Source organism: Chenopodium quinoa, unplaced genomic scaffold (assembly GCF_001683475.1).
Source record: "Chenopodium quinoa cultivar QQ74 unplaced genomic scaffold, ASM168347v1, whole genome shotgun sequence".
Classification (NCBI taxonomy): Eukaryota; Viridiplantae; Streptophyta; class Magnoliopsida; order Caryophyllales; family Amaranthaceae; genus Chenopodium; species Chenopodium quinoa.
In genome coordinates, this window is record NW_018745190.1 from 213865 (window position 1) to 230487 (window position 16623).

At 36.4% G+C, this 16623-nt stretch overlaps 1 protein-coding gene across 1 annotated transcript; it reads right to left on the bottom strand.

Annotated features, from left to right (window-relative positions):
• Positions 1-5686: 5686 nt before the first annotated feature.
• On the bottom strand, positions 5687-6373 carry LOC110710935. Its single transcript, XM_021889270.1, has one exon. It carries the CDS (start codon positions 6371-6373, stop codon positions 5687-5689), a length of 687 nt encoding a protein of 228 aa, XP_021744962.1.
• Between the last annotated feature and the right edge of the window lie 10250 nt (positions 6374-16623).

The window sequence follows — 16623 nt, forward strand, 5'->3', positions numbered from 1 at the left end:
AAGGTGTTTGGTAGGATAGAAAAGGCAGCAAGATATTGCATAGTCCAGATTTCAAGGGGGGACAACTATGAGGTGAAATTTAATGGGGACCAAGTAACAGTTAACCTAGGACTTAGGCAGTGCTCTTGTTACCACTGGCAGTTAACTGGGATCCCATGTGTACATGCATTTGCATGTATATTAGATAAAAGAGTGGACCCAGATGACTATGTGGATGCTTACTACAGTACAGTAGGGCCACCTATGTTCTAGCCTATGAGGGTGCAATTAACCCTATGCCAGGACCCAAGCATTGGGAAAGGGTGGACCTCAGACAACCAGTTCCTCCTCCAGTTAGGGTTATGCCAAGCAGGCTTAAATCAAAGAAAAGGAAGCTTGAAAAGGGAGAGTGTGCATCTGGCAGCAAAGAGCCTCAACCAAAAGCACCTAAATTTCAGAAAAGGTGCAGAAACTGTGGTGATCTTGGTCATTATGCAAAGACCTGTGGGAATGAACCTAAGACTGAAGCTGCAACTTCTGAGCCAAAGTTATCAACCAAACCTGTCCTAAACACACCATGGTTGTAGGAACAAAGGAGAAAAAAGGCACAAAGAGCTGCACATAATGTAAGCTTGTGTTTTAGTCCTATCTTGTTTTGTCATGTTTATTTATGTCAAATATATGTATCTCATTCTGTATTCTTATTTCCATACAGACTGCAGCTGGTGCATGGCCATGGAGCATTGCAAATAGGTCATTCCCACAAGAGCAAAACCAGCAGGAACCACCTACTATATCCACTCAGCAATCTCAAGCATCTACAACAACAGCAGCACTACCAGTAAATAAGGGAGCAAAGGGCAAGAGCAAAGTTGTTTAGTTCAATTATGTACCCTTTGTAGCTTGTGTTTTAGTGAATGAACAATTTGTAGTATCAACTTCTATCTGTAATGACTTATTATATTATTTCTACTAGCTTTTGGAACAATTGCACAACTTTACATTGCAATGATATGAAATTAAGTCAGTTGTCTCATAAATAATTGTTACATTATTTATTCATAGCCATAGTTGTTACAATTTCAGCTTAAGGTTACATAACCACAAATAACAGCAACAAACCTAAGCTTACATTAGCACAACTAACCTAAGCTTACATTAGCACAGCTAACCTAAGCTTACTTAAGCACAACAATCCTATGCTTACTTCAGCACAACTAACATCATCCCTAGCATCATCAAAACACAACAAATGACAACTCCCACAGCTACACACCCAAACCATTTCTTGTTCTGCTGCCTTTCTTTAGAGTACCTCTTCCTATCACCATTGAGAGCTTTGCACTTTACCTTCAAGTTGTCATTCTCAGTCAGGAGGCACCTTCTTTGTCCAGTAAGATCCTCCACTTCTCTTTGCAGTGAGCTTATCTCACCCTTCATGAGGTTTTTGTCAAGGATCAATTGGTTGATCACATCCCTTTGCCAATCAGTCCCATCATCTACATCCACCCAATCAAACCTCTTGCAGCCCCTTGTTTCAGTTTTGGGATCATAGAATTTGCAACTCAAAAACTTTCTGCCTGGATTCTCTCTTGTCCACGAAGTTAGCCTAGCCATGGGAATACTACAGTCACACTTCTTGTATTTTGAGGGTGAGCACCTAACCAAAGCCATATTTCACTGCGTATTTACAACATTAAGGATACATTAAAACATTAAATACTATAATTACCCACCAACACTTTCAATTTCATGATTAACACACCCAATTAAAATCCCCCAATTTAACAATACTCTCAAGAACCCTAATTTATTTTCAAGAAATTAAGTATCAAATTACACCCACTACAATTCAATTAAAGCCAACACATCATTCCTATGTACTAATAAAGTTTCTAATTAATCATATAACTGAAGATTACTGGCCTAAATTGTTCGATTAAACCAAATAACTAACCTTTTCCGCTGCGCAATTCTTCCCTATTCAACCCAGCAATCACCAATAAACCACACTGACTGAATTTGCTTTTGATTGATTGATTGAATTTGTGTTACAATTTGAAGAATTTGTGTATTAATTTGCTCCAACTGATACCAGAACGATTGCAATTAAGGCAAAGCATGAAGAATCGTATTTAAATAGGAAGATAAAGGAAGTAGCCGTTGGAGTGGACCCCACTTCACGGAAACAGTAACAGAATAACACCAATGGTAGTTAATCTAACAGTTCATGTGTTTGAGTGGTGGTAAAATAAAAAAAAAATCAAGGGGTAGCAAATGTGAAGCAAGGAGCTTTCCCTAGTACCAAATGTCAGATTTTCCAAAAATTAATTCCAATACAATGACAAAACAACCAAACAAAAATTTTAAAAAAAAAGTAGATCAGAGAAACTACAGAGGCATGACTAAACAAATTAAAAAGTATAACAATAGATCTAAAATCTTAATAAGAGATAGTAAATTATTTGTGAAATTAATAACAAAAACTTAAACACAAATGTAGAGGAAATCAATGAATACGGGATATCTATTAGATTAGAACTATAAACTTACCAATGACTCTAATTCCCCTAAATAGAAACTAAAATTGATAGTTATTATTACCCCTTAAATTTCATATATGAAATCGAATATAATAAAATTAACTTATTTATTGCTTGTGTTTCTTGCTTACCTATGAATCTCTATCTTTCATGGACTGAAATCCATTGGCTCGGAGAAGGCATGAATGAGGCGGTGAAAAAAGTGCATCTGTGTTAGTTTCTCGGAGCCACAACCACCAGCCCTAACACCTACGCAGACACCGTTATCACCACTATTGCGCTGCTAGGTCCTTTCCTAACCCTAATTAGCCATAAAATCATTGAATAATCCATGAAGCATATTGTAAAAACAAGAATTTCTTTTTTTTTTACAACAGCACAAGAGACAAGAAAAACTAAGTAACAAAGCTAGAAAAATTAACTCTACACCCATTAGCAATCAAGTGTGCCCTATGCACTTGGTCTCTACTCACCTTCCAGACCACACAAAAATCTAAACCATTTGCCTCCCTTTTGATATCTCAAATGGTCCATAGAATGTTGATTTCAGGGTGTTGTTGGTTATCAAGGATGCTAACCAGAATCGCGGAGTCCGAGAAGAGCACTATTTCCCCCCAGGTTTTAGTCTTAGCCCAACTAATGGCCATGAGGCAAGCTAGGGCCTCCGCATGAAGAGCTGAGTTTGCTTTACAGTAGTGTCCTCCCCCTTCCTGAAATTGGCCATTTGTATTAATAAAACCCCAACCCATGCCTGCGGTTCCTGTATCCTTCTACCACAAACCATCTAGAAGAATCGTCATTCCCTGAGAACAGACCCCATCTGCCTGGAGTTTGAAAACCTCCCTACCTAGCGAAGCGTAGTGAAAACCTGGTGGTTTAGGGCCACACGCATCATTCTGATGATTGATTGCCTTGCTTCTAAAGATCTTTAGGTCTTCCCTTGCTTTATCAAGATGTCGTTGAAGATTGGTCGTATCACCATCATCTCCTCTGAAGACCTTTCCGTTCCTATTAAGCCAAAGGCACCATAAAATCATTATGAAACTGGAAATTCTGTCACTATGAATACCATCCTCGCTATAAAAGAGCAGGATGTATCTCTGAATCCATTGTCGTATTGGACTGGATTCAGCAAATTGCAAATTAGAGCTGAAACTGTTATTCGCCCATGCATACTGAGCCATGTTGCACGTCTGAAACAGATGGTGAACATCCTCTACTCCCTCCCCACACAAGTCACAACCCACCTCTATGGAAATCCCCCTATGGTGCAAGTTAGCCTTTGTTACAATTCCATTCATAATCACCTTCCATATGAACATGCTCCATTTTGGGGGGATATGAAGGCGCCATAAAACCTTACAAAAAACCGGGGAGAGCCTGCTGTCAGTTACAGTTGCTTTCGTTCCCTAAAGCATACCCCGTCTTAGTAGTATATTTTCCTGATTTGTGGTGAGTCCAATATAAGATGTCTTCATCTTAAGCTTCTGATAATTCTAGGTTCAGGATCTCTTGAGCACTATCCCAATCGAAGTAATTTCTCACTCCCTGGATATCCCACCTCTTAGGTTCATGAAGGATTAGATCACTCACTAAGCCCGATCCTATACCTCTTAAAGGCCGACTGGAGGCAATCACAAGCACTTTCCCATTTACCCATTTCATATTTTCCAACTTTATTGAATCCCCTGAATCCACCTTCCAAGCAAAGCCCTCCAAAAAGGTACCAGTGACTCTCTGTAGACCCCTCTTACCCCATGAGACATTACCCTTTACCCTATCAGTCAGTGTTCCTGTATTCAGAGGGTTCGTATCCTTTTTGTATAAGACTTTAGAGGCTAGTAGCTGGGGATTGCAGTGCATTCTTTGAACCTGTCGAAATAACATTGCATCATTTAAAGTGCTTGCAGATCTAATACCCAATCCACCCAATTCCTTCGGTAGGTGAATGATATCCTTCTTGACCCAATGCATGCCCTTTTCCCCTTTCGAGGTCCAAAAAAATCTAGTAATCATGGAGTCTATTGTATTGACAATGGAAGCTGGCAGCTTGAAGCATTTCATCACGTGAGATGAAATACTAATGAGGACTGTGTTGATAAGGATCAACTTTGCTGATTGGGACAAATTCAAGGAGCTCCACCCCATAATTTTTGTAGCCACTTTATCCACTAGATAACGGAAAAAGTCAGCTTTCTTATGTGCTAAATCAATTGGGGCACCCAAATAAGTCCCTAAATTATCCTTGCATTCCATCCTTAAGATAACTTTAAAACTGTTCCTGTCTTGCTCCGAAGCAGACATACTGAACTTGATGAAGGATTTATTAAGATTTAACTGCTGCCCTGACACTTTTTCAAACCGAGCCAGAAGACTTGCGATCTGTTCACATGAAATGTTAGTAGCTTTAAAGAAAATCATGGCATCGTTTGCAAAAAACAGATGAGAAATAGAAGGAGATCTTCTTGAAACCTTGATCCCCTGAAATAACTGTATGTCTTCTGCTAAAATGAGAATTCGCGATAAAACATCCATGCAAAAAAGAAACAGATATGGAGATAACGGATCCCCCTGACGTAACCCACTAATCCCTTTGATTTTAGCCTTTGATGGTGAATTGAGAACATCACATTTTTTATTTCTAGATAAGAGAAAGGCCTAATCATTGCTGCCACTTCCCTATCATCTAGCTGTGGGAAAGACATCTCACGGAAGAGGAGGTCAATATTATCCTCTAAGCTTTCTCTTAGTCCCATGTCTGGATTAAACACCTTTTTAAGAGAGTCTTGAATCAGAAAAGCTACCTGATCTTGCCCTGTAACCCATATATCATCATCATTACGAAGAGTGATAATTTCTCGTTTTTTCTGTTTTTGCTTGACTCTATTATAAAGCATTGGCGAAGGCATATATCCTTCCCTTACCCACTTCTCTTTAAGGCGTTGTTGCAAATAGTGAAAATCCAAAGCACAATTCGGAATTAACTCATTCACCCCAAGAACATATCCTTCCCCTTCTCTTATTGAAGTTACAGCTTCCCCTTGTCGCGCTAGATTATTCAAAACACTTCTCCAATTTACCCCCCAAACAGTTTTATTATCCAAGCACCACTTCTGAGCCTTATCCCGAAAAGATCTCAAGTGGCTTGCCAACATAAACATGCTTTAACCATTAATTTTTCTCATCCAAGTATCCGAAGTTAACACCTTTATCTCACTAAATCGAAGGCACCATCTCTCTAGTTGATACGGCCTATTTGCCTTGGGTATTGAAGGTTCCAAGTCATATAAAACTGCAGCATGATCTGAAACTATAATCGGCTTGTGGAAGACACGACCATCTGGAAACTCAACAAACCAATTGTTTGTACATAGAGCTTTATCCAATCTTTCCATAATAAGACCTCCACTAATTCTTTTGTTCGTCCAAGTAAAACGTGGGCCGGAGAAGGGAATATCCATGAGTTCATTTTCCAACCTCCAATCCATAAAATCACCAAGACCCCGTATGCTAAGGGAACCCCCAAGTTTATCTTGCAGGGAGTCCACTTGATTAAAATCCCCAATTAAAAGACAATTAGGAGTTAAGGAAAGAAAGGTAGAAAGCTCATCCCATACTCTAGATCTTTCCTCTATTTTGGGCTCTTCGTACAAAAACAAAATATTTCTACTACTTTCATTAACTTCTTTGAGATTACATAGAATATAATTAGGAGTTAAGGCAATGCAACTAAAATACCCATCATACCAACTGAAAACTGCTAACCCGCCCCTAGTACCTTCCGCGTCTACTCCACAAGAAAAATTTGGAGTAAACGGATTAACTAAAGATTTTACATCAACAAAAGACATCGTTGTTTCCGCTAAAAACAATAAAGTAGGAAATTTATTAGTAATAAGCCACACTAAGTACGGATGTGTAGGGGATAGTGTGTCATTGAGACCCCTACAATTCCATGAGAGTACTTTTATTTATCCATCGGGGGCTGGTCCGGTGCAGCCGCCTCACCCAAACTTACATCCATTTCATCCAAGATAGCTTGTTAAACCTCGACATCCATATCATCAAAATCTATGTTGGTCGGTTGAGAGGTAACTTCTTCATTCCTCTTTTCTTCGAAGGGCTAGCTGATGATGATGAGGTAGATTATCCCCACTTGTTCCTGTTTTTATTTTTTAGCCGAGAAACTCGAACCTCAACCCCCCATTGCTTTGCCATATCAATGTCTGAGATAGATTTTGACCTGAATTCGTAACCCCCTCCTCTATCTCTCTGCCAAAGTGTAAATCCCCCTTTCTCAGACCACCGTTCGAGAGTTTGGCGACGCTTCTTGACCACCCATTCTATGTCATTAGAGCATTCCCGAACTGACCCATCGTCGCATGATCTCGACTCATAATGAATCTCATCTCGCACCCTTTTCCTCGGCCATCTCCCAACATTGTCCGCTGAAAAAATGTTACAATCGTTCGCTCGATTTTGCTCCTGCGAGACTGGTGATTTTGGCGGATCGAATTCAACCATTGGCATATGGGGAAATTCTGGCTCAAAGAATGGTGGCCAGTCTTGTATAGGTTCCGGGTGCACTCGAGAAGTAGCCCTGTTATTTCTTAACGAGTGCACCGACCTCTTTCCTGCTTCAGTTATGTTTCTAGCATAAGGGAGTAAATGAACAGGAGGAGAGGAGAGACGAGTTACCATGGGTTGAGGCGGTGGAGCAAGCAGCCACTGCGCTGAAGTGGGCTAACTTGCCTCCCCCGAGGTCACAAACTCTTGATTGGTGATGTCTTGTAGCAGCCCTGTTGTTTTGCGCTGATTTAATTGTGAGAAAGGGGTTGAAGCCCAATTTGAGATACCCAAAGTTTGAAAGAGGGTGGGCCCTTGCTGACTTGCCCGATTTGCCGCATTTGAGGATTCTCCCACCTCAAATGTCGAGTTCGCAAAACGCGAGTTGCTGGAAGGTGGGAGATTAGATTCTTGCGTGAAAGAGAAAGTCATGTTACCCCTATTTGGCTGCTGAGATGGGGCCCACCTTGGGAATGTTCCTTGTACAATATGTGGCCATCCGCCCATATACACAACTTCTGGGCTCTCTTCCCTATCGTTCCTAGCCAACCCATCATGATGAGATGGGTAGAAGTGAGCATATGGGTCACCATTCAGCCCATAATGCCTTCCTGGTGACGGAGTTAAACTCGGGGCAAAGTCCACTTCCCCCGAATTTTGCGAATCTTCTTCCATCTCCTCATCCCCCGAAAAGAACACCTCCGTATCATTCGATGGAGATGACTGATCGAACTCAGATCCTGTGATGTCATTGTCTCGTTGGCGACGAAGCTCCGCATAGAGATCCTCGGGCTCTTCCAGGCGGCGCAAATTAACCGCCGTGTTCCTGAAAATGTAACGATCTGGCAAGCCACGAATCATATTAGTATAAATAGGTTGATCCATTGGACCATACAACACTCTCAAACCGCTTTGTTCCCTAGCATCCATGCGTTGCCTTAATCTTCGTCTCGCAACTTGAGACGTAAGGTTGCAGCGCCTAGTTGAATGGCCAACCATTCCACACTGCTTACAGAATTTGAAAATGCCTTCATACCTGAAGTAGACCCACACAACTTTCTCTTTGGATACCAGGACAAAGCAGCCCGGTACCAAAGGTTGTGATAAATCAATTATCATACGAGCTCTCAGCTCTGAAAACCTGGGTACTCGATCACTTATTTGATCAAGCGTGACTATGTGACCAATTCGCTCGAAAATTCGACGAGCCCATTGTGAAGTTAAAAAGGGAAAAGGTAAGCCGTAGATCCTTACCCACAATTGAGCCATAGAAAACTCAAGATGTTGCGGAACATCAAGGGGTTGGTAGCGTCTGAAGTTGATGACCCTACCATCAAAAATAGCCGTGTATTCTCTGATAATCCCTTGACGGTCTAAAACTTCCTGCACTCAAAAAGAAAATAAATCCCTATTTTATGGACCCTTATATCTCCACGTCTAACCCATCTAGAATTAACTACGTGTTGAACATACTCCACGGAAGGTGGATTATGCCCAACGAAGCTTCCAATCACACACCAATTGTAGTTAATTCTATCATGGCGTCGAATATTGTCAGGAGTGGGAACAAGATCCCCCATCCTAAAAACTGAATCAGGATTATTATTCTCCATTCCAGAGAATAATTAAGGACAGAACAAGAAGAAGACAGAAAAAAACAGAGAGTATTTAATGAAGAAGGAAGGAATATGCAAAAAAAAAAAACTAAGAATTCCAAAGGGATTTTTTTAATAAGGCTAAAATCAAATTAAAAGGGACTATAAATGACTGAGAAATATAGGGGAGAAAGAGAATAAGGGAGGCGGATAGATCAGGTAAGTAAAGAGTAGGGTTAGATTTGCTACAGTAAAAACTATACTTGTACATATGAAAATAAATAAATAAATAATAATAATAATACTCCATATATAATGAAGTAACTTCCCTAATTAAACATGAAAATAGAGGTCAAATCCCTTAAATAAGGTAAAAGTATTACGTGAACAAAGTATAATATATAATTGGAGACTTAACTTATTTTTTCATTAATTAAGCTATACCCCTAAGGTATTCGAGTTTATAAGGTGTACCTATACTTTTTCAAGTTTCTAAGTTGTGCCCCTCAACTCACTACCATTAATGAATGGTACCCTCCTTAGGACTTCCACGTCACCTAAAGTTAACTATAAATTTAATAGAAAGATGATAAAAGGTAAGGAAATGGTAGGAGAAAGAAATCTTAGCCACCGCAACCCTAATAATGAAAACTGAAGCCACGAAATCACACTCTCAAATAACTTTTAAACAACTAACAAGGGTACATTTTAATATTGATAAGGAGTTGAAGGGCACAGCTTAGAAACTTGAAAAAGTATCGGTACACCTTAGAAACTCGAATACCTTAGGAGTATAGCTTAGAAAAACCCTAAAATATATATTTTTATATGCTAACAAGAATAGAGAACGATTAGGAACTTAACTGTTCTATATTTATTACTTTACATAACGCCTGCAACTGATAGACGTTCTATATAATTGTAAAAAACGTCCATCCTACCCTAACCGTTCTATATCAAGAGTTTCATATTCTAGATTTTGTTGTAGTGTTTGTTGTTGGGGCGCCCTTGGCTTCATGACCTTAAGGTCGTTCCTTCATCCCTTAATCAACAAGTGAAGGCCATATTTGGAGGAAATCATATCACTATCAATGCTTCTCCAATTTTGGAATACCCATAAGGAAAGGAGGAATGTAAAAAAGGGACGGAGGGAGTATTAACTACTATTATTGTTGTTATTATTAATATTATTATTATTATTATTAACACTATTATCAATGTTATTATTATTAATGTTGTTGTTATTACTATTACTATTACTATTACTAAGTGCATATACCATTGATTTAGGTGAGTGAAAACATAAATATATGTATACCATATTTAATATATGTTAATAAAGAAAGATAAAAGACAACAATTTACTTGTATTTATTTCACAAAAGTTTTAAAATAAAATGATTTAATGAGTAATAATGATTTTACTCATAAATTTGTCTTAATAATATATTTTTAACCCTAAAAATAATAATGATATACAAAGTACTACTTGAAAACAACCTCTTTTTTTTAATTCTTAAATTGTATGGGAAGATTTGAAAAATAATTCGACTCAATGAACTAACAATCAATACCCACATACATATAATGTTTCTACACATTGTGATTCTAATATCAAATGTTTATAAAAGAAATTTTTATTAATTGTTATTATTATTATTTATTTATTTGAAAGAATTGTTATAATTATTAGAAATTATTAATTAATAATATTATTAAATATTAATTCTTAATAGTTTGAATTATTAAATATTAATAATGATAACTATTATTATTAATTATTATTGTGATTAATAAATATTAATTATTATTAATATTAATAATTATTCAAAATAATAAATTATTATCATCAATACAATATTAATTATTATTATTATTGAATATTAATTATTATTATTGTTATTATTAATTATTATTTGAAAATAAAGCAGAGCATAGCAGCTCTAAAGAACGGGGACTACGCCTCTATTCAAACAAAGAAGAAAGGGCTCGTTTGAGGGGGGAGATAAGGGAAATCCCTCAAATGAGTCCCATGAGGCTTGATCCCTATACCTCAGGGTTACGAGGTGTGAGCGATGCTACTACTCCATCACCTCAATATTATACCTACTACTCTGTAATACTCCTTGGCCAATGAACATTTCTCTCTTATAGGCTAAAACCACTCCGTAATTCATTACTCATACTCTTGGGAATGTGATGTTTTACGTATCACAAAAAGATATTACAATTCAGTAAAAGTTTCTAAAATCAAATTTGTGTAATGTCTTTGAAAAGTGTATTGCATGTGAAAATGTGAAACTAAAAATAAAACGATTTTTTTTTCCATTAAAATGATGTATTGATCTCATATTCTCATTATATCACTATCTTGTTCACCGAAGTTTCTCACCCTTGTATACATTTTTTTTTTAATTTGTTCTCTTTCTACTAAGTAACATATTTAGCTTATTAAAGACTATTTTCAATTTTTCCTTAAAAAAAAAAAAAAAAAAAAAACTGTTTTCAATTTTGTTAATCTAGTAATTAATTACATATTAAAAATTTAGTCATAAGAAAATATAATTTTAAATTAGAAAATATAAATTCTAACATATTAGAAGTATATCGATTTATGTACGTGCATGTTTACGAATATTTTTACGTTATTTGTTCATTTATGAATAATATATATGAAATTTGTTAATGATTATTATGTTTCTTGATATTATTGTTATAGATTGATCACGGCGTCTCTTGCAAGTTTAAAAAAAAATGTACTTAAAATCACACATAATAAATTAATTAATAATTCGTGATTTTGTTGTGAGAAGTAGGATTATCTTAATTTTATTAGAGTTAAAGGTAATGGGATCTATTATAAATTCCATTCGTTGCAAATTAGAGACGGCATATTCCATGATTAAACACAAATGATCCCCCAAAACATAGATAATCTCCAACCTAAATGTAAAACAAATTAACTTTTAATTTAAATCTATTCTAATTTGAAAAATGAAAGGTTTTTATTCTTTTGATAGAAAAATAATATTTCTAATTATAAATAAATACTTAACAATACGTGGATGATCGACGTCATATAATAGAGAGATTTCTATATTAAGCTCTTTCATAAGTTCACCTCCATTTAGAGATATCATCTTCATTGTATACTTACAATTCTCCCTTTCGATTAGAAACACTTCTCCAAATCCACAAACCCCTACCGATTCAATAACCTCAGGGACATATGGTGAAAAACTCGAAAAAAAAATTGAAATTTGATTTGGGACAAAACCCTCAGAAATATCAATCTTTCATATCGAAATCTAAGGCAATTTCGAGCTTGGTTAGGGCCGTCTAAGACTCGTGAATAAGGAATGATGTATTTTATAAAATGGTGTAGAAAGACTTAAAAAAACTCAAAAGAGGGAAAGAGAGAATAAGTTTTAGCTTATATAGAAAAAGAGATGATGATTGTGGGTATATTGGTAGTGATTGAAAATGGAGAAAATCTCCCCTACATATGGAGAAAAACGACCGAAAACGATCAGAAAAGAGTCAGAATTCAAATCGGATTAAAAATCATTTTATTGCATGGCGATAAGAAGTATCGCGACGCGAGGATTATCGCGGTGCGATAAAAACTGTTTTTTGCGGATTTTGTTTTTATCATATCTTTTGATCCAGAAATCAAAATAAGGCAAATAATATTTCGTTGGAAAGCTCTTGAACACTAATTTTCAACCTATTTGGAATTAGATTAGAATAATCTTTGGTTGAATAAAATATATGGCCAAAATAGTGGAAGGGTATCACTGTATCATTTTGGATAAAGTTTTGTATTTCTTTCATATCTTTTTTGTTATAGCTCGGAATTAATATTATAATATATCATTGGAAAGATAATTTCAAGGGCTATCCAACCATTAAATATTTGGATAAAAATTAGGAAAAATGGAAAAGAAAAATCCAACCTTTGCACTTTTTCCATTACCTTTATACCCCTCCTTTCCCAACAGGTCCATTACCTTTTAAAACAGGTAAAATACCTACTTTTCTTAATCTAGCCGGTTTCCCTCCATTTAATACCGTTGCAGGGTAGTTAATACTCCCATTAATTCCCAAGTATCCTCCCTCTTTAAAAGCTCTGCCCTCCCTACTCTTTTCTTCATTTCATGCATTTCCATTTTAGGCAAATTAAAATTGTGTAATTTTTTCCACAAAAATGGCAAGTCATCTTTCAGTTGGCTCAGGTTCTTCTAGGTCTAGGTCGAAGGGAAATTCTTCCTCCCATGCAAAACTAGTATGCTACCACAATGAGTTTGCGCCATTAAGGACTGTTCGCTACGATGGTCCTACGAAGGGTAAACTCTTCTATGGTTGTACGTACTGGCCTGTAAGTGTGTGAATTGTCATCTAATTTTTATATAATTTTTTTTTTGTGCATTTTCAGTTTGGGATTTTAATTTAATTAATTTGTAGGAGCAGAGGACATGTGGGTTCTTCAAATGGGTTGATGAGGTTGATGATCTACGTGAACTGCAAAACATTGTTGTTGAGAAGGAGGAAATAATTTCTGAGCTTGAGCATCAAGTGGACATGTTGAAGCAAGAGATGGATCTAATGAGGGATAAAGTGAAGAAATTGAAGGCAAAAAAGGAGAAGTTGGTAGAGGAGGTTGAAGAGATGGGTATTGCTACTACTGAGACCATGTTTGAGCTGAAGGAGATTAACACTGACAAGAGGCTCATGATTACTCTGGTGTTTTCTTGGGCATTTTTCACTCTAGTTCTTATGTTTAAGCAGGTGAAGGGGTTGTAGGGGGGGTTTGGATGTTGTTGCAGGTTTTTGGGTATGAATTATTATGGTTTGGTGGATGTATTTGATTTTGGGGAGGTTTAAGGTGTAGGTGTTAGTGCTGATTTTTGGGTATGTATATGCATCAAGTAGTAGTACTAGGTTGATGGTTCTGTTTAGATGTCTGCAGTAGTTGTAGCAGACAGTACTTGGCAAAAAAAAATTCTGTTGTTTAGTATGGTTAATGTGGACCTATTAGGTGTTAATAATTGTATATTTTGGGCAACTGATTTTAATGGAATGAACTCATGTTGTTGCTTTATTTGATATTGTTTTTTGTATGCAAATTTTGGAAGAAAAGAATGGCACAATGAAAATAAAACCATAATAGATTAATGTTGCACAACAGTTACATAAAGTAATCCAAATTCATACATGTGGACATTGAAATGTAAATGAAATTGTCTCCAAAACAGACTATAACTACTACTATTACAATTTAAAAGCTGTTGAACTAAAGTAAGCTATGAAGTTGAGCCTTGGGTGAAGTTGTATGAAAAGGTTGTGGTTGTTATGCTGGCATCCTTTACTTGTGCTTTTCCATGAACCGGTACATCAAAAGCATCATGCCCAATGTTAATAAAATAGTCCTTGACACAGAACCAAAAAAAATAAAATACACATATATATAGCTTACATAAGAGCTTCCATCTCGTGTAACTAAGTTCCCATAGCCCTTAGGATTACTTTGTCCCTTTCCTCTTCCACCCATTAAACCCCTGCCACCCCTGCTACCTCAACCACCCCTTCCCCTAGTACTCTGAACTTCCACACTGGCAGCAAGATCACTTTCCTTGCCAGCATCCTTTCTTGGCCTCCCCTTTCCCCTTGTTGCTCCACTTGGAGTTGCTCCTCTGCTTGCTCCCCTGGTGCCTCCCCTGTTGCCTCCCCTACCTATCACCCTGCCACCTCTACCTATCCTTGAGGCTCTGCAGTAGTAGTGAGGTGAGAAGGTGCAGCAGTCTGTGCTGGTTGGGTAGCCTGAACCACAAGCTCTTTTCTAGGCCTACCTCTTGGTTTCTTTGCTGGGGGTTCTTGTGGCACTGCTGTCCCTTTATTAGGGAAGCTTCTCTTATTATGCCCTTTTGAGTTACAAACACCACATGTCATTTCTGTTCCATGCCTAGTTAGCTTCCCTGGTTTCTTAGGGTCTTCAAAGGGGTCTTTCCTCCTGTTTTTCCTATATCTACCTGGACCTATCTTGATTAGAGGGGGGACCACAACTAAGTCACACATGGGCCAATGCCTTTCACCCTCTAATGGTGGTATGGAGTTCTCATATGCTTTTAGGTAAGTGTTTTTCTTGTAGCATTGATTCACATAATCCTCTAAATTCTTGTTGTAGACACCCAAATGTGTCTCCCTAAAACCAAACCCAGTGATGAATACCTTTCACGTCATTTGATTATCAAATAAAGCGAAAATGTGAAAAGTCTAGTGATGAGGATGTTTTTATTAAAATATCTCTTCTTTCTGTTTTTGAAAATATTTCTTTTCTTTACCCTATTTTTGATAAACGTGCATTCAAGTTTAGTTTGGTCCATAATATAGGTCCAATAATGGTTTAGTTGGATGGGCCTTGAAAACATATTTCCAACGATATATTATAAGCCCAATTCCGATGAATAGTGAGGAAGTTATGGCCAAAATACTAAATTGGGCCCGGTTTGGTTCTTAAATACGGCCCAATGATCTAGAGGAGGTCCTATTATTAATTATCATTCCTAAAGCTATTAGGATTAATTATAGTCTTATAGAATACTCTATAAAGTTCTCTTAAATCCTAATGGAGTTAGGATTGATAATTATGTTTCAAAGAGTTTGAAATTGAATAAAACTACTCCTTTTGAGAATCCTTGTTTTGTACGAGATGAAATATGTTCAGATTTTATTTTCGTGCCTCATAATATTTATCCAAATTTTATATGGTTGGATAGATCTTGATATTATCTTTCCAATGATATATTATAATATTAATTCCGAGATATAACGAAAAAGATATGAATGAGATATAAAACTCTATCAAAACTGACACTCTTCCACTATTTCGGTCATATCTTTTTATCTAAAAAGGATTTTAATCTTATTCTAACTGGTTTAAAAATTAGACTTCAATAACTTTCCAACGATATATTATATGCCTTATTTGGACTTCTAGATAAAAAGATATGATAAAAACAAAATCCGCAAAAACTGACTGCAGCACCGCACTACAAGCTGTCGCCGCGACGACATGTTGGCGACAGTGGTGTGTGTGGCGACAACGTCGTGTTTTATTCTTTTCGAAACTCTGATTCTTTTTTATCATATTCCGACTAATTTTTGTTATAAATAAACTCCTTAAACCTCCGTTTTTAATCATCAATTCTCCATCTAATTCTAACCAACTCTCATCAAGAATTTCTTGATTCTCTCTCTTTCTAAACCAAGCTTTTTACAAACAAAATTCCGCATTCACAAGATCTAGACACACCTAGCATAATTTGAAGTTGTCTTCGCCCTAGATGTGAAAGGTTTGATATTTCTGAGGGTTTGGTCCCAATTCTCTATTTCAATTATTTAATTTAATTGTTTTGATTTTATTATTTTCCTTGAAGTTACTAACGTGTGTATTTTTTTATTAGAAAGAGATACGAGGCATCGAAGTAAGTACTTTAATTGTTTAATTGATATTATGATATAGAAGTCATGTTTAGGATATTTTTCCTAGTATCATGTTAGGATGATTTTCTTAGTATGATGTTTAGGGTGACAACAATAAGTTCCTTATATCAATTATGATTTCTATGATGCTTTCGATTTTCTTTCCTAAATAGCATGTTAGTATCATGTTAGGGTTAAAGCTTTGATTTTTAATGTTTAGTGACATGCTAGGATTTGTTATTAATTTTGTTAGTATCATGCTTAGGATCTTGCTATTATTATGCTTTATTTTTAACATGATTATGGTGATTATTTTTATTATTATTATGATGATTATTATTATGTTGCTTGATTTATATTGTTATTGCTTGATCACGCCTTTTATGCATGTTTAAAGGGAATTTGGTACTTGTAATCACGCTTAATAAGATAATTAATTAATAATCTTATTTAGGGTT